The sequence below is a fragment of the Jaculus jaculus genome, chromosome 4 (assembly GCF_020740685.1).
Source record: "Jaculus jaculus isolate mJacJac1 chromosome 4, mJacJac1.mat.Y.cur, whole genome shotgun sequence".
Lineage (NCBI taxonomy): Eukaryota > Metazoa > Chordata > Mammalia > Rodentia > Dipodidae > Jaculus > Jaculus jaculus.
In genome coordinates, this window is record NC_059105.1 from 61,314,513 (window position 1) to 61,337,469 (window position 22,957).

Genomic DNA, 22,957 nt, shown 5'->3' on the forward strand with positions numbered 1-22,957 from the left:
AGCATTTTTCTTTGACCACGAAATTCTTCCATTCACTAACATGTAGAATTGACTTTAAATGGAGAGTGCATCCTACCTAGCAGGCTCCAGTTTCATGTTGGCTAATGACAGAAATTAGTAGTTGTCTGTCAGACCCTGAGAACCAACCCTACTTGCTTGGGTACTTTGGAAACTTTACTGTAATATATGAAAGTAACTGGGGTAGGGTTATCCCCCTGCAAATATTTTTAAATTTTTTATTGTTATTTATCACAAGAAGAGAGAGAAAGGGAATGAGTGTGCCAGGGCCTCTAGCCATTGCAAGTGAATGCCAGAAACATGTGTCACCTTGTGCATCTGGCTTTCCGTGGCAACTAGGGATTTGAACCTGAGTTCTTAGGCTTTGCAGGCAAGCAAGCACCTTAACAACTGAGCCATCTGTCCATCCCCCAAGCAAATATTTTTAGTCTGATAAGGCTTGTCAATGGAGGCTTTTCAGGGGGGTATTCATTAGGCTTTTCTGAAGAGGGTGACTTGAGAATTAGGTCTATATGTCTTAACCCTTTCTTTACTTATATGTATTCATTGCTTATATTTCTGATGTATACTTGTATAGAGTCTGCAGATAAATGCAGTAAGATACAGTTCTTGCTGCCTGTCTGTTTCCTTTTTGAAACTGTATTATCTTCAGCAGGCAGCTGACTCTTCTACTTCACGTGGGTAAATGTAGGCTAGAATGGATCAGGCCAGCAGGAAGATGGATGAGGGTGGGGGAGGGACAAATGGAAACTTAGTGGCAGGTAGACACTTTTCAGGCCTGATGATTCACAGAAAGCATTTACCAGGCAGCTTTAAATCACAGTCAGGCACCGGGTGCTGCTTCAGTGATTCAGGTATCTTAGGCAAGAGAGGTAAATATGTTTTGTGTGGCTGTGTGCATGGTGAAGTTCGGGGATTCTTCATTCTGAGGATCCGGGGGAATGCTCCACAGCCTTTGATGATGGAAACCTATAAAACAAAAATTCAGGAGAGTCCATGGCTCTCATCGAATTCTTAACAGAACTCATGATACAAGTAGAAGTAGAATTTAATCTTAGAACTAGATTTCAAGGGAAGGAAAAAATAAAGGAAACTGTATAGAAAATCTCAGCAAAAGTGGGTTCCAGCCGAATAGGGTGGATGCCAGCTGATGGCTTAAAAATGACTTAGAGTGTTGATGCTGAGTTTACTAGACTGCATTGATTTTAACTTCTAACTAAAGCTCTAGTCACGTCACAGGATCATAGCATGGTCCTTTTCTCACTGGCTGGGTCTAGCCACCAGCATTGTCACAGGCAAAATTTCTCCAAATTTCAATGCAGTGTCATTGGGCCACTTATTTTCAAAATAATTACTGCTTACCTGATAGACTTTTAGGACTTCCTTAGCAATAGCAAGACCAAACACAACAGAGTTTCAAAGATACCATAAAAGTGCACATAGGCCTCTCAAAAGTCACCCCAAATGACAGGAAGAACAGAAATGGACATAAATACCCCATTTCATAGAACTATAACCTATAAAAAGAGAAGTAACTTAGGAAAGAACAGAGGCCCACCCTTGTACCTTCAGGGCTTAGGTGATGGGAGAGGGGATAAGAGCAATGCCTTCAAAACCTGCCAAGGCTCAGGAACTGGAGGCTTTAGAGACCACAAAATAGGGTGCAAGGGATGAGGAATGGCGAAAACAGTGAGTTGCTCCAAAGCCCCCATCTCCTCACTACATGTTTAGAAGGATTCTCTTCCTTGAGAACAGCAGCGAAAGAAAAGCTATGGTAAGGTAAGACAGGCCGATGGCCATGCCCCCCAGGTGGGAAGCCACGGCACTGTTCTCAGGATGCTAGAACTGTGTTTATGCCACCCCAAGCAACAGACTGTGGAGGCCAGAGGAAAGGAGTTTAGATCTGACATTTGTGCACTCTCCAGTGAAAGACCAGCTTGTCATCAGGTCACCCTGTACTAAGGCCCAGCAGCCCACACGTACCACACATACACCCTGGTGCAAGGTGAACTTTGCATTGCTTTACTCCTAAATGTGGAATCTCTACCAAAGCCATTTGCGAGAACTCAGAGAAAAGAGGGAGCTCGGAGGACACAACCAGAAAGGCAGAGAAAGAAGATAATGAATCCGTGGGAGAAGAATAGCGTGCCATTAGAAAAAGAGCAGAAGCCAGGCGTGGTGGCGCACGCCTTTAATCCCAGCACTCGGGAGGCAGAGGTAGGAGGATTGCCATGAGTTCAAGGCCACCCTGAGATGACAGAGTTAATTCCAGGTCAGCTTGGACCAGAGTGAGACCCTACCTCAAAACAACAAACAAAAAAAAGAAAAAGAGCAGGAAAAAGTATTTAGAAATTTAAAACTGCTGGAATGTTGGTGGGATACTCTATATAGGGAATGCAAGAGAAAAGATTTTAAAAATAGTAAAGTCCATACAAGAAGTCAATATCTAACCAACCGGAGTATCATTCAAATAGGACAGAAAAAAATAGAGAAGAGAATATTAATAATGGAAAGATTAAAACATGGTGGGCGGTGAAGAAGTAGTGTCCAAATTATCTTTACTATACAGACTTAAATTTTTTTAAAAAATCACAAACCAAAGTATATCTTTGTAGAATTCCTCAATACCAGGAACACAGAGGAGATTCTAAAAGAAGGAAAACCAAGTAACATTCAAAGTATGAGAACTAGGAATGGTATTTTTCTCAAGAGCAGTTTTGGAAAGTAGACAATAGAGTATTCCTTCAAAATCAAAGAGAAATTACGTCACCCAAGAAGTGTTAGGCAAACAAACAGTTGAGTATGAGAATAGAATAAATACTCACTGCAGTCACGCCATCAAACTGTTGAGTCCCTGAGAAATAAATGCCCTTTCTTATGAGGACCCTGGAAGATATATGGCAGCAAAATGAGGCAAAAATGAGAAAGAGAAAGATGTGAGATATGGGAGATACAAGATCAGCTCTGGAGTTGCCCTGAGTGAGGGTGAGAAGGAGTTGGATCCAGCTACCCCCTGGACACAGAGGATCCCATAAAAACTGTAGCCCTTTTGGTCTTAAAATTGTTTCAACTGGCATTTTACAGTCATGTAGGTTATGAGAAGGTGTAGATGTTTCAAAGAAATCCTAACTCCAGGAAATGAAAAGAGTTATATAAGTAAGGAAAAAATCATGGTGTTGGGTGGAGCCGTGAGTGACGTTTACAGGGTGACCATGAGGAAAGCTCTCGGCATAGAGTACCCTCGGAGGAAGGGAGTGCAGGAAGCGTCACCTCTCACTTACCACTGGACCACCAGTGTTTTAGGTCAAGCTGGAGGAAAAGTGCTGGGTCTGGGCCCCTCTGCCCTGTTGTAGTTGTGAGTCCTTGTGTGATTCAGTTTTCTCACCTATAACTAGGGATAATAATAGCTCTTACCTTATTATGACTGTTAAGAGAATTAAGTAAGTAAAACAGTTGAAAGCTTTAGTATTCAGTGAATAACTAACACTAAAATATGGGCATATCATATAGAAATGTGATAGAATCCCCACCAATTTAGGTTATGAAAAACACAAATGAACATGGTTGCCCTTGGGAATCAGGAGAGAAAGCATCAGGGATCAGTGGGTTTGGGCTCTAAGTCTCTTAGTGTGATTTGATTTATTTTTTTAAATTGCAAGTAATAAATTCGAATAAAGCTAATATACAACTCCAAATTTTAAAAAGAAGGGCACACACGTTTTGACATGGGCTATTTCCTACTTCCAGACAATTTGTTGTCATTTCCACTCGTTATAAATGAAGTTGTATGTATCATCAAGTACAGCAGAGGAGCCAAGTTCATTTTTGTAATAAAATTTCCCACATAGTGATCTACTCAGTTCTTTCTGTAATATAAGCATAATTAATTAAAAAAAAACACAAAGTTTCTGTGGCTGTAAAAGAATTTTACACATATTAGCCAGTGATCCTGGATTCAGGGAGAGAAACGTACATGAAAACTACAGAATTCTGAACCCTCACCCCTTCCTCCACTCTCTGATAAAGAATTTAATAAGAAATGCAATGGGAGACTCAGGTTGTAAAAAGTGAGGGAGAGACAGAGGCCTGGGATCAGGAAAATGCGCAGACCTGCTCTCCCAGAGGGACGCTTCCTCCTCTAAACTAATGAAGGGAGCAGCAGGAACCAAACAGCCACTGCCGTTGTCACCTTCGCCTTCGTAAGTATATCAAACTGCTTCCAAAAGGAATTATATCACAGCCATGCATTTCACGAGCAAAGAGACCAGGACCAGAAACAAAGAGTTCTAAATAATGGATACTTCCCTTGATCCTCGATCTGGCTTGCCTAGTCCTAGTTTTTAAGACTTGAACTGCCTCATGGCTCATATTCATCTAACCACTCACCTAATATGGCTTAAGGTATCTACAGGACATGATTCTAGAATGTCATCATTGCAACAATTTGGGTATTTTTCTGCTGTATCTTTTAACATACGGATTGCATTATCTTTTCCCACTCACATTTGAATAGATGCTGGTGGGCATCTTGGAACTCGTGGCCCCTTATCCCCTTCCTCCAAATGTGATGCTCACATACTGTGCACCATAGCAAAACACTCTGCGTGGGGGGCCTTTGCCACATGGTCACTACCTGGAGAGCAAGCCTCCTCTCTCAAAGGGAGGGAACAAGCCAGTCCGAACTTCGTTCTGGTGTAGCAGCACGAGTCTCTGTGACAGCAATCAAATTCATCATTGTGTGGACCTTAGGGTGTGCAAGTGACCACTCAGCGTGCTGTCATCTAACAGGGTGGCAGTTAATCATTTCCTTAAATGAAGTGGGTATGAAACCAGATGATTGCTGCTCGGCCAGCTAGCCCCCTCCAGCCTCCTCCTGCCCCTGTTAGTGACTCGCCATTTTCCCCTTCTTCCCAGACGGCTGGGTTTCAAGAGATTCTGACCGAGGTGGAAATTTTAGCGGTGATTGTGGGATGCCTGTGTCATGACCTCGACCACAGGGGAACCAACAATGCCTTCCAAGCTAAGTAAGTGTTCTAATTGTTGTGATCTTAATGCGTTGGCTGTTCTGTTCGGAGCCAAAGGTGACGAGCGCTAAAGAGTAAAGCATTAATTTCTGGCATTGGAGGCCAAGGCCACGTGAGACTCGGGCATGCATGTCATGGGCCCCATCCATCTTTATAATTCCCTATTCTTCTTTTAATTGCAAATTTGTCCTTCATGTCATGCTTGCTGATTTGGGCTGTCTCCTCCGACCTCAGTCACATAGCAAAGCTTGAGCTTTACATACAGGGCCTCCTTTTTTCTTCTCTCTTCCATGACATGTCAAGCTGCTTTGACCTGCTGCTACCAAATCTGGTTTGGCAACTATTAACATAGAGACAGGAATAGGACATTTTATGAAACTCTCCTCATCCATGCCCCCTTGGGAATATGGTAGCAGAGAAGGAAATCTCATGAATACAGGGACAGGTAACCAAATATTTGTCCTGAATGGAGAAGACAACCCCATAGATTAATCTGACCCTAAGTAAGCTGCACTGATCAAGACAACCACTGTTTGGTGACAGATTGTGTGTCTAAGGCCACAGAATTTAGGGGTGCTGAAAATATAACCAGACCCAGGTTGGACTCTTCCATTGAGTGTTTGGTTTTAACAGTCTTTGAATGATCTCTCCGCAAAGAAGAAGATCTAGAAGCTGGAGACAAATGTTCTGGGATAGAGAGGAGAAGCTAGGAAGGGCTTCTATAAAGAGGTCAGATTAGGGCTGGAGAGATGGCTTAGCGGTTAAGGCACTTGTGTACAAAGCCTAAGACCTATGTTCAACTCCTGAGGTCCTGTGTAAGCCAGATGCACAAGGTAATGCATGTGCAAGGTCACACGTTTGCACAAGTTGGTGCAAGCATCTGGAGTTCCATTACAGTGGCTGGAGGCCATGGTGAGCCAATTGTCAATCTCTCTCTCTCTTTCTGTCTCTTGATCTTGCTCTCTCTCATAAAAAGAAAAAAAAAAAAAAAAAAAGACCAGTCTGTTGGGCTTGCCTCAAAAAAAAAATCTTTTTTAAAGAGGTGATATTAACTTTCAAATGACTAATTTCAAAGTCAGGTGCATCCCTGTTAACTGAAGCTTCAACAGTTCACTCTGACAACAGCACACTCAGTGACAACAGGTTGTGTTTAACTGTCACTCCTTTTGTTCCCTAATCACCAGCCCCCCCCCCCCGCCCCACTCCAGAGAGACCTTGAAGTTCTGGACCTCCGCATTTGCTCTAGTTTATCAGATCATTTTGATCTTGTGGCCTTCTCGACATATCCTGCCTCCTGTAGCACCCTTCTACAAGCTTCTCTTGTCAGGATCCAGTATCCAGCAATGACTTGACCCTCCCTCATAAGCTTGTGTGACACTCATTCTGAAAGAAATTCAGCCCTGGCCCAGTCTCACAAGTCAATTTCTTGCTACTCTGCCTAGCCTTGTCAAGCCTTTGGGAGGAAAAAAAAAAAAATGTCACAGTTCTGAGAGTCAGAGACACATTGGATATACACACCCTCTCAATAACAGTGGCACAGTTCTGTGAGCTTGAGACACATTGAAGATACACACCCCCCCCCCAATTCAGCTGAGCACTCAGTACTCCCTACCCATCTTTCTGCGTCCCCCAGCAGCTCGCTCTCCATTGCTCTTATCAGCTCTGGGCACTGAGTGTTCTCTCTTCCTAAGCTCCACTGCCTCCCCACACCAGCCGGCAGATCACCATGCCTCCTACTTCACTGAGAAAATTGAGACCATCAATCGAAAACTCTCTCAATTTCCTCCCTTGCCACCTACTAACAGATCTGTCCCTTCCTCCTCCCCTCCTTGCGCGGGGATGGCACGGTCCTCCCCACGTGTGAGGCGAGCCCTCCACCTCTGCTCTGAATCTCTTCTTCACTCTCTATCCTTGGGCACCTTTCCCCATTAATTCCCCTCCCTCTCTCCTCCGTCTACAGCTCCCTGTCTGCCAGTGCTCTGCGTCCTGTTCATGCCCACGGTGTTCCCTCCCTGAAGAGACCCACCTGCCTCCCCACTCATCTCTAGTTACTGTTGCCTCTGTTTACATTTTTTCTTCCCAGGCAAGCTTTGTGGAACGTTGTCTGAGCGAGCTGTGTTCACTTCCTCCAACCCTTGTTCTTCCACATGCCTTTCGGTTCCATCTTACCAAAGAAGTTTCCCTCAATAATGTCATCAGTGGCCCCCTTATTTATTATTTTTTTTTCAGAGCCATTAGACACTTTGCACTGTTTTGCCACTCCTTGCTTCCTGGACCCCTCTACCTTCGCCTCACAAAGACTGCTTATCTGACTTCATAGCCTTTGTCCCCAGTGTGCCTCAAGGTGTCTCTCTCCCTGCCTGGCCTTCAAGGGCAGTGGTCTCCCCTTCCTGTCTGCTCTCTTGGCCTTTCACACAGGGCTATCTGCCTGATCCATGTCTTTGAATTGTAATCCACAACTGATCTCCAGAAACACCAGCTCGTTGAGGTGCATCTTCAACATGAAGTCCCATAGTCACCTCGTTCTTGGTTCTCCCCTTCATGTATGTTTCTCTTTCCTTCTCTTATTTTCTATCCCAGTGCACGGCCTGAGTGGAAACGTCCAAGTCTCCCAGATCCCATTAGCAGCACTCATCCATGCCGTCCCCTTTTTGCACTCTGACAGCAACCACTGCCTTGCCTCTGTCCGGGAGTGCTGCAGGGAACCCCTCAGCTCCCGCCACTCTGCTGAACGTGCTGGCGTACTGTGGCCCGTGCACGAGGGTGACCAGGTCACTCTCCTGCTTCAGTGGCATCTTCGAGCCTCCTGTGAAGTGAGAATCATGTAGACATTCCTTATTTTAACCTCTCAAGGCCTGTTTCAATCAGGCTCTTGCCCATTTCTCGAACCTAGGACCTACTTGCCCTAGCAGCCCACTCCATCCATGCGTCCATTTTCTGGACTCAAGGAAGCCCTTCAAGCTCACATCTTTCTGACATCAGTGTGCTGGTTCTCCATCTCCCCCTCACTATCAAATCCCTTCCGTTCCTTTCCCCACAACTCCTCTGCTCTGAACCATCACTTCTAGGCTCTGATGCACACTCCTCTTGTCAATGTTTTATGCCTTCACAATGCCTTGAAAATAGTTTTCTTTTAAAAGTGTGCATCTCATTCCATTTTAATTGGGGCCTTACAGTTGTGTCTTCCCTTCTTTTGTACCTATAACTCAACAGTGCAAAGAAGTAGAACTATTATGTTCACACAGTAAATGTTTGCTGAGTGAAGGAATGAATGAGGAATTCATGAATGAATCTTGTCTTATTTCAGTATTCCTTTCCAATAGCTTCTTGATTTTTACATCGATGCTGCCTTTCCCAGTGTGCCTGTGCATAACCCTGAGGGGGCAGCTCTGCTTGCTATTGACCCCTCAGCTATTTGGACTAAGTGATAATTAAAACTGGACCAATCTGGTCTTAACTCCCAAGATATTGGAGTTGGATTCTCATGATATTGATTTATTCAGCTTCAGGAGCCAACACTCCTGGTCCAGGTACACTTGGGAGTTGTGGCTGCCATTCAAGGAAGGCTATGCCCACACCCCAAGTGCATGAGACAAACAAAAAGGCCAGCATAGGGAAAAGAGAAGGAAGCTACTATTCAGATAGAACCCAAAAGGAAAGCTCATGTAGATTGTGAGAAGGTGGAAAAGTCAGACTTTTTCTTTGTCTCTTCTTTGTCACTGCTATTTCTCTTTCTGGGCAACTCAGGCATATTTGTATCACTTAAACAAACCCTTTCTTATACTTCATTTCGTTTTTTGTGACTAATGATCCCTGAGACAATGAAAATGATAATGTATTTGTCATTAACCATGTCAAGCCCTTACCAACACTTCTGCAGATAGTTTGATTCATATTTCAGAAGTGACGTGCCCAAATTCATCCACACAAAATGTGGGAGAGTGGCATCTGGCCCATTACTGCTTGATTCCAAAAGGCATTCTCTATCTACGATGTCACTAGCTTCCATGTCTGTGTGACATCTATCTCAAACATTTGGGCTTACAGTATATTGGCCAAATTGCCAGGCCAATGAACTCTAGCAAACTAAAATATATTCTAGCATCCAGCAACTCAAAATATTCCATAAAATTGTAGAATTGAACTAAACCTTAGTTACAGCATTTTACAATGCCTTAATTTTACAAAAATGGAAACAAAGGTCCCCCAAACCTCAGGTTATTTGTATGATTGAACACCTTTTACACATATTATGTAGGCATTAGGTCATTGATACACACAATCAAATCTACCTGTTCCAAGATGGTAGGATGTGTTTCCAACAAGATGAATAACCTTGTTCCCAATTTACCAAGCCATGGATGTCCATTGGTCCTACATCAACTTAATGAAACCACTTTTGGACAGAACACTTACAGCCAAGACCACCTGACCTCAGTAAAGCTTTCCTTTGACAATAAATACTGGAAGAAACTTTTAACATAACAGTGAAGGAACTAACATTTTATTAATTAAAGTAAGAGATTTAGTGAGCATGTCGTTGTTAGAAAATATCTATGAAGGGCTAGAAGGATGGCTTAGCAATTAAGGCATTTGCCTGCAAAGCCAAAGGACCTTGGTTTGATTTCCCAGGACCCACGTAAGCCAGATGCATAAGGGGGCGCACACGTGTCTGCAGTTCATTTGCAGTGGCTAGAGGCCCTGGTGTGCCCATTCTTTCTCTCTCTCTTTCTGTGTCTCTATCTCACTCTCTGTCTGCCTCTTTCTCAAATAAATAAGTACAATTTTTTAAAAAGAAAATATTTACAAAGAAACTATATATCCCTTTCTCCTTTGGTATTCCCTAACAATTGGTGGAGTGGTTTTATGTTCAACTCCCTGTGGTAAGTTACATTGTGAGAGAAGCAAGGATGTCCAGCAAACAGAGCCTTATCTTAAAGTGTTCATCAGTCTAATCCTAGGCTTTCAGGTGATTTGGTAACAGGATTGAAATGCACCAGTTATGATGTAGGAAAACATATGCCACCTTTTGTCATACATAAGACTATAAAAAAAATAAAACGAGGCTTTTAGCAAGGGACCAATTACTATATAAAATGCAAAATGCCTCTACAATAAAAAGTGTGACTACTTAGAGCTCAATTTGATTTATACTCTTAGCCTTTCTGATAAGTGAACCTTTGCATTTTTACATTTTATTCTTAATTTTTAAGTATTGAGGTGCGTGAGGTGCATGATCAGTAGGTAGAGAGGCCAGCAATACCACTGTGCACTGAGATTGCTGGCTCCTGTTTTCTCTGAGGACCACGTTCCACACTCATCCCCTCTTTATTACAGCTGCCCCTGATGATTAAATATCAGCACCAAGCAGCTTTGTATTATATTCTCCTAGGAGACTCCTTCTATTCATTTCTAGCATAATCTCTGATACTCATTTCTTGGGAATGAAAACCCATCTTGTCGCTTTCGGCCAGGTCCCAGAAGTGAAATACTGGGGCACATTAATCTGCCATGACAGCCTAATCCCATTCCTCACCACCTCCCAACAATTCTCAATTTCCTAATCACCTCCCATAGTTTTCCTTTCGAAGGTTTCTGTCAAGCTGTGGCCGCACACTACTGGAAAGTCTTGCTGTCAAAGAATCTGCATATCTAGGGAACTTGGGAAGCTATGCTTTGATTTATATGCTGATGTTTGGTGTGTGCACAAAGCAGCAAATGCCTGTGGAAACAAAATTCTCACAGTGACTTTTAGTAAGTTTCTCCTCTGCGTGCTGTCTGTCTGAAAATGAAAAACTATAGTATTTAGGATGGCCCCACCAATAATATACTTCATGAATATTCACATCTATAAATTACCATGTCTCTTTCTACACACACCCAAACCAACTCACATGGTGGAGGTATTTACCATAGACAATTAAAATAAGATGTGGTGTGAGAGTCCATTTTTCCCATGATTAACATGGCTTTCTTCATTTACACTTAAAGAAGGGACTATACCTTCATACAAAGTGTACTACATTACAGACAAGACCTTTGTAAAGTAGCTTTCTGCTTGATTAAGAGTGGAAGAAACTACATATTATGTCCCCCCTCCTGCAGAATCCAAATACCTATTTTCACATTTTGTTAACTCTGGGAAATCCTACCTAAATAGTTCATACTTTTTGCATGCGCATGTGTGTGTGTGGTGAGTATGTGTGTCCATATGTGTGTGAGACACATGTATGTGTGAATACATGTGGAGGCCAGAGGGTGGTGAGAGTGTCTTCCTTGAATGCTATCCGCTGTATCTACTGAGAGAGACGAAGGCCACTGAGCCCAGAGCTCACTGATTCGGCTGGTCTTGCTAGCCAGCTTGCCCTGTCTCTGCTTCCTGAACGCTGTGGTTACAGGAGGGCTGCCACACCCGCTGGGCATTTCTGAGTGCTGACTATCCAGTCCTCATGTTTGTTTGGCAAGTGCTTTATCCACTCATCCATCTCCCAAACCCCCAGTTTGAATTTGTTTTTTCAAGACAGATTTCCCAGTCATTTGATCATCAAGTCCTTATTTCTACCCTTTATATTTGGCATCCCAAAGAAATGTTTTCTTTATAGTATTTGCTGATTATGCTAATCCTGACAGACAGGTTTTACTTTTGGCTACCTGGGTCATTTTGTCACCATGACTATTGCTCTTGGTGGTCCTGAGAAGTTCACAGTATAGGACGTCAGGGACAGGCAGCAGTCCTGGAAAGCCTATGAGAAAAGGCAGTAAGATGTTTCAAAGTCTTAGAAATTCTGACTGGGACCAAATCTAATAGTGCAAAAATGGTTTGGCAGTCAGTCTCACATTGCTAGGATGAACTTCCAAACCAGGCATAATTATGGAGGAAGGGCTTAGTTTGAAACTTACAGATTCAGGGGAAGTTTCATAATGGCAGAAGAAGCTGGCCCACTTTCACAGGTGCACGTAGACAGAAATACCAACACCAGCATTACAAGGAAGCTGTCTCCAGGGACCCAGGCAGAACTCAAGCACTCTGCATATCTTTAGCTGGAAATTCCAGATATTCCCCCAAACACTTGGGGCTAGACCTAGGGTCCACCCGCAGTGACACTAAGTTACAATCTTGACTAAAACTGAATCTTTTGGGGGACATCCATTGAAACCACCACATATGGGATTCATGGAAATGGTAGTATATATCTACATGACTTTACTGTGGGAAATTCAAAGTAGAGTTAGTATCATGCTCCGTTTTCTAGATGCCAAGGTAGTTCCTAGCCTACAGGAAGGTGAGCATATTTTCATATGAGACTGGTCAGAGAACATGCCTAACAGAACCTAGGGGACGATGAGGCTCCTGGAAGTAGGAGCCAAGGATTATAGATCTGAATTCCACATGCCTGGGACCTGGCATAATAAGAGTCATCAGTTCTTGTCAGCTGAATTAACGATAAGAGAATATATGCATGCATGCTTGAATGAATGAATCACGATGTGTTCCTGCACTTTCATCACATTAGTTTGGTTAAGTTACAAAATCTACATATTTTCTATAATTGTATTGGCTGAATGCAGGATGGAGTTATAGAAGGGAAGGAAGAGCGAGTGTCATAGGAAGATGCTCAGGCCAGAGGCAGTCCTGCACCAACCCCCTGAGGGTCCTGCTAAAGCACAGCACCTCCGAAGCCATGTGGCCATGGGCAACAGGGACAAGTGCCACACAGGAAGCCTTAGCATTCCCGTTAGAAGGTGTCCATTTTCTTACTCATCCTGAAGAAAGAAAATACAAAGTGACTTATGATGATGTAGCTAGCTTAACTTTTTATGGGTTCTGCTAAGTCAGTATGAATAAAGACAAAGATTAGATTTCCCTCCTCTCCCCAGTGCCTCTGTTATCAGGATTCACAACCGTGAGTGAGTAGCGTCTGAGCTTGGCTGGGTAACAGAAATGAATCAGGGTTCTGAGCTGTGCGTTTAGCTCCACTAGCACAATTCTGATTTACATTTTGAAAGCTGCTTTCGTTGATGACAACCAATACCCAATATCAGAAATGTATGTTGAAATTTTCATTCTCATTACATGATGGGAAGAAGTTGAAATATTTGGATTCAAGTCTAGAACTGACACTAGCTTGCTATGTCACCTTAGAAAACTTATGTGACTTCTCAGCCTCTGATCTTTAGTGTAAAGTAAGAAAATGATATCTATTTTGTAGTTGTCATCACAAGTAGATAAAATAATGTCATAAGTGATTAGTGTGTTTCCTAGTGTGTAGTAGACACTAATAGTAGCTTTTATTCAGAGTATCATTATTATTATAATAGAATATGCTAACATATTTATCACTAGATCCTTCGTGGCCCCTAAGATGCCTTGGCTCCTATTCCCAAAAGACAGTTGGAAATGATTGTGTTTGAACATTCAAAATGAACACTTTATTGACCAGACACTGTGAGGGATGGGTTGTTCCACACAAATGAAAGCTATAGGTAGCTCAAAGTAATCTCTTCAGTTGTCAATGAACGGGAAACGTCCTTGTCTATTTTAGTGATTGATCAGTAATTTATACGTTTCTGTCCACTCCATATCAGGCACTGTGATAGTTACTTTTCAAATTTTACTGTGCACTCGTAAACAATAGATGAGACAAGCAGTGCTATTGAAAGTTTAGAGACAAAGAAACCATGCCTAAAAGAGTCCAAAGCTACTAAGTGGAGGAAGACCTAAGACTATACTTCAAATCCTAAAATAACTGGAGACTTCCACACTAAGGTATGATAGTGTGACCTTGAGTGGGGAAACCCTACCAGAAAGTCATCACATCTATGTAAAGGAGACTCTGCAGAATATTCACAAGGGTTTTTGTTCCTGTGGAGAGTTCTGTGCCGTTGCTATGAGAGTTGCTCTACTCCCTACTCACTCAGAAGATACGCACGGTTCAGTTCATGAGGCCTGCACGGATTCCAGACCATATCTCTCTTAACCTGTCAATTACTAGAGGCAAGGATAGTGCCTTGTTAATCATGTGTCATCCATAGCATACAGCCCAGCAATCAGAAAGCTCATCAAAAGTCTGCTGAAGGGATGGATGACACAAGCAAGTATCCGGGGTGTTCATGGCCCTCCGCCAAAAGCAGCTTGCCCCCAAGAGCTGCTGTGGGGAGCCAGTGAACTTGAAGAACCTCCTTACTCAGCCTCCGTTCTCTTTCAGGAGTGGCTCTGCCCTGGCCCAGCTTTATGGGACCTCAGCGACCTTGGAGCATCATCATTTCAACCATGCCGTGATGATCCTTCAAAGCGAGGTACGATCTGCTCCACTCCTCCCCTGCACAGAAGACCAACTATATGATCCCTCCCACCCTTTTTCTTTCTCTCCCCACAGACAGACAGAGAAGCTGCTTTTGTCTAAACTTGGGCCTTGGTGGCTTGTTTGACTCTATCACAGGCCTGACCAGGAACCTTGTTGTAGGTCTTCCTGAGCTGATCCATTTGGTTTTATTATTGTCATGAAGGTTTTGAAGATTTGCTTACAGGGTAACAGGTACAGCCTGTCTGTCACCTGCATACCACCTTCCCTTCCATAAGGGACGTAGAACCCACTAAAGGAGGGATAATACAAGCACTGAATGGCCCAACATTTTCATTTTGGGAAACCCCAAACCATTTTTAAAAATGGTAGAAACAGGGCTGGAGAGGTGGCTTAGCAGTTACGGTACTTGCCTGCAAGCCTGAAGACCAAGGATCAGCTCCCCAGATCTCACGTAGGCCAGATGGACAAGGTCATGTGCACATACAAGATGGCGCATGTGTCCGGAGTTTGACTGCAGTGGCTAAGGCCCTGGTGTACCAATTCTCTCTCTCTCACTCTTTCTCTCTTGCTCTCTTGATCTCACTAGCTCTCTCTGACATAAATTTAAAAAATCTTTTAAATGGTAGACACAGGGATGGAGAGATGGATTAGCAGTTGAGGCACCTGAGTGCAAAGCCTAAGCACCCATGTTTGACTCTCTAGATCCCACATAAGCCAGATGCATAAGATGGCACAAGCCCACAAGGTCACACATTCTCACTAGGTGGTGCACACATCTAGAGTTCAACTGCAGTGGCTGGAGGCCCTGGCACGCCTTCTCTCTCTGTCTTTCTCTGTCTCTCATAAATACATGTGCCAGGGAGGGGGTAGGGGAAAAATGCATGTGCCACCACACCCAGCAATAAAATAAAATAAAATATGGTAGAAACAAAAGCAAGATGAGAAAGTCAAGCTTTATTAGCACAATCAAGAAACCTATTAAAAGTAAAAAATCAAAACAAAACAAAAACTTAATGTTTCTGGTAGGATCCATTTGAAAGTAAGAACTGGCATTAAACCTAATGCCAGCGGCTAGTGCCACATGCCTTGTTGTCGTTCCCATGGCAAGGCAGGACTTAGAAGGCCCTGAATGTTTGCCCTTTTACTTACTGCAGAGAAAACAGAAGTATTTAGCTGACTCTGGCTGAGGTCTTTGAGTTTTCCATTTGCCAGGAAAGGATCTGTTTAACTGTCTGAAGGCATCCAGACTCTTTTTTTTTTTTTTAAGGCCAAGAAGGATCATGTGTTCCCCATTATTTGTCACTTCTCTAGCTGTGCCATTAATTATTATTATTATCATCATTAGGCCTTGCTTCGCTGAAATAGCATCATTAAGTAAGGAGGGCCTTTCTGCCAGCCTATCTTGAGAAAGCTTGTCTTTTATAACATCACAAAAACCTTCAGTCCCATAATGGGGAGTCACTACTCCAGAGACCGTATGTAGACTGGTGTAGGACAAGCTTGCCAGAGGCCATGGGTTTTCAGTGGGGAGTGAAGCGCCCAAGGTAGGGGTCTCAGGATCCGACAGAGCCAGCCTTCTGGTGTTGGTGGCTGGGGAGTTTTCCTATGAGAGCCATATTCCAGCTGAAAGCTGCAGAAGAGGAGGGAAAATAGCAGGCACTTCGGTGTAGACCGACTTTTCTGTACTGGCAAGTGTGATGAGCTCTCGCCTCTGGCCTGAGAAAGCCACACTGCGGTAATGACAGGGATTGAAAACATAATGGGCCGTTTCCTGGGGAAGCAGTCCAGCTCCCTCCAAATCTGTGTCGACGCAAACATGCAACATGGACTGCCCTCCACTCTGGAGAGACCAGTAGTGATGGAAACATTCATGAGTCTTGGCCCTGATTCACATCCCCTTCTGTTCTACATCAGGAAAGCAGATGTCATGACCATCCCATGTTCCAAAATGCACACTGGTGCAGAGGCCAGAGGGCTTGTGTAAGACTGCCCAGACCTTTCTCCCTCCATGTTTGCTTTTCCTTCTTTAATTCCAGACCCAGTCTTCCCCAAACTAAGGGTAGAAGCATCATTTGTGGGAGACTCAACTCTATTCAGGGATCAAACTTGAAGGCAGTTTTTAAGACTAATTCACATATTTAACAATGCACCGATGCATTTTTTTTTAATTAAAGCTAATGGGCTAGCTTTGTCACTGTGTGCCCTGAGAGCTGTGTTGTTTACTTGTGTCATTTAAAAGTAGTGAACGGGAGCTGGGGAGATGGCTCAGCAGCCAAAGGCACTCGCTTGCAAAGCCTGCCAGCCGGGTTCATTTCCCCAGCCACCCATGTAAACTTGAACACAGACAGTGCCCAGGCATCTGGCATTCCGTTTGCAATGGCATGAGACGCTGGCGCTACCACACAGACATGCACGCACACAAACATGGATGCCAGCATGCAGATAAAAATAAAAATTTTAAAAATAATAATAAAGGAGGTGGAAGTCACAAAATAATCAGGACCCCAAAATTCAGACGAGTTTTCTTTCCTGAATGATAACTTGTATGATGACTTACTTCCCCAGGCTCTTCTTCTTTCACTTGGTGATGCTAGGAATGTCACTGACTCCAGCTGACAAAGCGTCTGGCCATTTTTTGCTCAGGCCTGAGAATATTTGCTTTTGACTGGTCCATGGAGCCATGCTCAGAAAAAAAAAAAAAAAATTACGATGTGGCTTTCCTTTAGTTCTTCATTTTCTTCCTAATGGCTGGATTAAAGACCCAGAAGAGTTCCTTTGAAAATGATTATTAATATTGGACCTGGTCCCAGGTGGAGCCAATATACTCCAGTCTAAGAAGTGGCGTGTTCGTTTACCCAGTGAGATAAATTAACTCAGCAGAGCAGATTATCATCTAGTGCCTGGAAAAAAAAAAAATACAACTTGCTAATTGATATTCTCATTTCCTGGATGAATTAATTTATCTCTTGTGGAGGATAGTTTATTCTTGGAACGTCATTTGCTCCTTTCCTTGACTGCCGTCTCCTAACTGTCAACACTGTGTGAAAATTGGGCCAATTCCCAGGCCATGTACCTACGCATTCATATTTCATGTTAAGAAAACCTGATAAATGGAGCCCTGACTTCCCAAGTACATGACGTGTTTAGGAGGCGTTTCCACTTCACTAAAAGTGAAGAGTGGGGCTCCCGTGTAACCCAAACAAATTCTGATGAAACAGAGAATACTTTTCTATAGCATAGAGATAAAGCTGTAACTGCGACTTTTTGTAGGTGACCATCATTAGAGTCCCATTGCACCACAAACAACGCCTTGCTCGCCTGAGCTGTTCAACTGTTACTCACTGTACTAAATTTAATCAAGCGCTCACTTCATAAATGTGTCCTATAGGGTTAGTGCAGGATTTCTCATCGGAGCGGTATTGACGTGTTGCATCAGGAAGACTTGTTGAGGCGAGTCCCCTGGGCATTGAAGGATGTTCAGTGCATCTTTGTCCTCCCGCACTAAATGCTCATTGTGCCCCATCAAGTCGTGACCATCAGAAATCTCTCTAGATACTCCAAAAGCCCCCATGGCCGAAACCAGTTGTGAAACACTAGCCTTAATGGCTTCTTGTCCCCCTTGGAGTCACTTGTTGCCACAGCAGTTGTTCCCAGAAGGCCAGCTACACCTTTACCAGTGAAAAAGATTTCCAGATGGTTTTCCAGGTTTTCTACACTACATTTCCATGGGAAACAGACAGCTGGGTTGAGTTATTGGCATAATAATACCTATAAAAGCCCAAGTTCAAGCATTTTCTGAGTTTTACCTTCCAGGCCGGACAGATAATAAGGTGTCCTCCATGAGCCTCCTCAGAAGCAATTCCCTTTCTGGCTTTGCTATGTTTGCTGGGATTCTGTATATAAAAATGATGTTTCATGTTCCTATATCTCTCTCTTTTTTTTTAATATATGAAGAACATTCAATCAGCAACCACAGATTTAATGATGTATTTTGTGACTGTTAACCTTCTCATTACAGGGTCACAACATCTTTGCTAATTTGTCCTCCAAGGAATACAGTGACCTCATGCAGCTTCTGAAGCAGTCCATCTTAGCCACAGACCTCACACTGTACTTTGAGTAGGTATCAGCACTTGACTCACTTGACAAACGCAGGTCTAAAATTACATCTTCAATTAATTTGAAGGCCCGTATTGAAGGTCAGTCTTTATCCCAGCATTGATATCAATGTGTACAAGGACTATGTTTTTTTGTGTGTGTTTTAAATTTTTTTATTTTTAGATAGAGTGAGAGAAAGGGAGAGAGAGAATTGGCATGCCAGGGCCTCAGCCACTTAATTGAACTCCAGACGCTGGTGCCAGCTACCTAGTGGATATGTGCAACCTTTTGCTTGCCTCACCTTTTGTGCATCTGGCTTACATGGGATCTATCGAGTCAAACATAGGTCCTTAGGCTTCGCAGGCAAGCGCCTTAACCACTAAACCATCTCTCCAGCCCAGGATTATGTTTCTAATGGTGTTTTCCCTTAACTAAATGTAGTTCATTAAGGTGGCATCTGTAAGGCAAGGATTCATGGCTACAGTGGCATGTTGTACCACTTAGTTTTGTGATGTCTACAGCCACCAAAGACTTCTAGTATTTTTTTATTTTAGCTTCCTTTGATATATCTGGAGACTTACTGACTTCTCACTGGCATTTTTTATTACCTAGCCCACATATAACTGTCATTCTGTCTCCTTGTCTAGATCCTTTGTGGATTTTTTTTTCTCAGTTTTTCTATATATGAATTCTAGAACACATGTTCTGTTTTCTTTACCTTCACTGCAATTATTGCTTTCCAAGAAAGCTCTAAGCTTGGCTTGACTTTCAAGACCCTCCCTCACTCTCTTTCTCCTTTATTTTTTCACTCTGACCTTCCATTTCTCCCCTGTGGGATTTGTCTACTCCAACCACGCCTGTCTGCATATTAGTCTTAAAGACCACTCTGCCTCTTATGCCACAGACATATCACCATTCCAGCATGAACTTCTGTTCCTCTACCACACCATCTAGTTGAACTGCTTAGTCTCTTCTACCATGTTTCCCAGGAAGTTTGAGGTCCACACCCTTTGAAATCTTACCCACTGTACTGTGGCATTGAATCAGGTATAATTAGATTTAGTGGTAAGAAATAGAAAACCCAAAGCAATAGTGGCTTACTTCTGTGTCACATAAAGAAGTTTGAGGAGCCATAATCTGGAGCTGGCACAGTAGCTCCATGAAGTCTTCGAGACCCAGGCTTCCTATGCTGCTGGTTTCAACACATGGTCTGCATGTCTTAGTCAAGATACTTACTCAAGCTCCAGCCATGATGTCTATATCTCAGCCAGAAAGAAGGCAGAAGGAACAATGAAGAAAGAGCAAAAGGGTGATATGCATTATCTTCCAAGAGGTTTCTGGAAGTTGCCACAAAACATAACCTCTTACATTTCACTAATCAAAATTTAGCCACTTGGCCATATTGAACTTCAAGAAATTTTGGAAGAGGAAATCTTGATTCTGGAAAGCCATGGAGCTATATTACTAAAAAGAAAGGAAGGAGGGATATAGGGACAGACAACTGGTTGTCCATGCAGTAGGCTTTTTGTTGTTGTTGTTGTTGCTAGAGTATGTTGTCATGGGATAATAGGAAGAGCAAGGGTTTTGGAGCAATATTGACCTGGGTTTAAATTTCACTCAGGCATTCTACTTAAACCTGCTAGTCCGAACTAAAAGTGGGAAGCTATGATTTACTCCTCCTAAAATACCATTAAAAGACTTCTTTAGAAAAAAGCATCCAGCTAGAGAGATGGCTCAGTGGTTAAAGGTGCTTGCTTGCAAAACCTGATGTTCCAGGTTCAATTCCCCAGTACACACATAAAGCAACATGCAGAAAGAGGCGCATGCACGTGGAGTTTACTGAGAGTGGCAGGAGGTCCTGTTGTACCCATGCTCACTCTCTCCTTTTCTTTTTTTTTTTTTTTTTGCCTCATTCTCTCTACTTCTTGCTCAAGTAAATAAATAAACAAAAATATCTTAATAAATAAAAAAAATTTTGTATAAAAAAGCAAGGCTAGGCTGGAGAGATGGCTTAGCGGTTAAGCGCTTGCCTGTGAAGCCTAAGGACCCCGGTTCAAGGCTCGGTTCCCCAGGTCTCACGTTAGCCAGATGCACAAGGGGGCGCACGCATCTGGAGTTTGTTTGCAGAGGCTGGAAGCCCTGGCGCGCCCATTCTCTCTCTCTCCCTCTGTCTTTCTCTCTGTGTCTGTCGCTCTCAAATAAATAAATAAAATATTTTTAAAAAAAAAAGTAAAAAAGCAGGGCTATAGAGATGGTTCAGTAGTTAAAGGTGCTTGCCTGCAAAAGCCTAAGATTCTGGGTTTGATTCCTTAGTATTTATGTTCACCAGATGCACAAGGTGGCACATACATCTAGAGTCCATTTGCAGTGGCTAGAGGTCCTGATGCGTTCTCTCTGTCCCTCTTTTTCTCTCTCACAAATAAATAAAAACAAAAAGTTTGCTTGCAAAGCCTGCCTTCCCAGGTCTGATTCCTCAGTATCTGTGTAAAGTCAGATGCACAAAGTACTGCATACATCTGGAGTTTATTTGAAGTGCAAGAGGTCCTGGATATGCCCATCCACACACCTGCTTGCAAATAAACAAATAAATAATTTTTTAAAGGCATAGATCTGCAATGAAGAAAAGAGGGTACACAGCAACTGATAACAGAAAGGTCAGTGCATTAGTGGACAAGAGGAGGAAGAGTAGTGGGTGGTAGCTGATCTAGCAGAGATCAGTAGAAGGCAGAAGCCACAGAGGAGGACAGCTCTGAAAAGCAAGCCATGCACCCTTCAAAGCCTCACTGTGCTTAGATACAAAAGCACTGTGAAAGGTGGCTGTGATGCTGGAAGCCTAAGGCAAAGTGATTGCCAGCAAGCCAGGTGACGGGACCTTCATGGCCCATGAGCCCTGTACTACAGTGAGCAGGTAAGCCAGTGTTTCCTATACCCCCAGAGAAAGCCAGAGAAATGAAAAGAAGGGCTCTGGACTAAGGAGAAGTACAGTGTTGAGATAAGATGCAGGGCTCAGGAAAGTAGGTTCAGTAGATGGTACCAGTCTCAGGATTGAAAACCCAGAACCCAGTCATTCTGAAGTTAGAGGTCACCCATCCAAAGTTGTCAGATTTGACAAACACAGAAAGATCAGTTAAATTTAAATTCATGGTAAACAATGAATAGTATGAAATGTTGGAAGCATCTTTACATAAGAAGTTTTTTAATCCAAAACCCAAATTTAACTGATCTTCCCGTATTTTAGCTATAAACATACACACACACACACCCTACTTAGCCTAATTCCTGACTATGACACAAACACACAAAGATCCCAGAGGTTTTATAAGCCTCTAAAACAAAGAACAAAGACCAAAACAAAAAATGGAATTTAGGGCTGTGGACTTAGCTCAGTTGGTAACATTCTTGCCATGCAAGCATAAAGACCTGAGTTTGGTACCCTAGAACCCATGAAAATGTTGGGTATGGTAGTTTGAATATATACCCCATAGTCTCGGGTGTTTTTTATTTTTTCAAGGTAGGGTTTCACTCTAGCTCAGGCCATCCTTGAATTAACTATGTAGTCTCAGGGTAGCCTCACACTCATGGTGATTCTCCTACTTCTACCTTCCGAGTGCTGGGATCAAAGGTTTGCACCACCATGCCTGGCTTGACTTGGATGTTTTATTAAAGCTTGTAATTTGAATCTCCAGCTGCCTGGCTGGAGGAAATGTCACTATGGGTGGGTCCTGGAGTCCAGCCCTATGATATCACTGTGGATGGACCTTAATTCCAACTCAGTAGTATAGAAGAGCAATGTGAGCTCTTAGGTCCTGCTTTCAGCTAGTTTGTGCTTGCTGCTTTTGATTTGTGCTGGCTGTTTGCTTGGATTTATAAATGGGAGCTAGACTCTTCCACCATGGATGGAACTTCTCCTAGATCTGTAATCTCAAAATGAACCCCTTCATCCCACAAACTGTGTCTGGTTTAGAAGTTCATCCCAGCAACATGAATCTGTCTACAATAGAAATTTGGTACCAGAAGTGGGGTGTTGCTGAGATGAATCAACCATGTGGATTTTGGTCTCTTGGAACTTGTGTGCTGGAGGAGAAATATATATGAACTTGGAACTTGTGGCTGCAGAAGCCTCACAGCATGGAAAGCAAAAATTTATTGGCTACTTTGGTGAGAGTTTGAAAATGCTAAGTGAAGAAAGAATTGTATTTGGAGGCATTGTTTATGAACTGTCAAAGGGTCTTCTCCTTAGTTCATAAACCTTCTTTTCATATCTCTGCATTTCTCAGGGGGTTGAGGAAAGACCACAGAGAACTTTATTGGAACTGAATTGCTGGCTTAAAGGCATTCTGCAGCCCATGCCCAGAGAATTTGATCAAGGTTGAATTTGAAGTAATGGACTGATGTGCTTGTTGGAAAGTATAGAACTGAAAGTCATAAGATTTAAAGCTGGAAATATTCAAGCAAGTTTAAAATTACAGGCACAGAGACAGATTTATTGTTAAATAGGTTACCATCATTAAG

At 42.9% G+C, this 22,957-nt stretch overlaps 1 protein-coding gene across 1 annotated transcript in view; it reads left to right on the forward strand.

Moving 5' to 3' along the window:
• Window positions 1-22,957, forward strand: part of Pde11a (phosphodiesterase 11A) — a 419,014-nt gene that overhangs the window by 328,828 nt on the left and 67,229 nt on the right. The window contains exons 13-15 of the mRNA XM_045146663.1: window positions 4,933-5,042; window positions 14,249-14,339; window positions 18,366-18,466. Coding sequence (XP_045002598.1) covers window positions 4,933-5,042; window positions 14,249-14,339; window positions 18,366-18,466 — 302 coding nt within the window. The remainder of the gene's footprint in view (window positions 1-4,932; window positions 5,043-14,248; window positions 14,340-18,365; window positions 18,467-22,957) is intronic.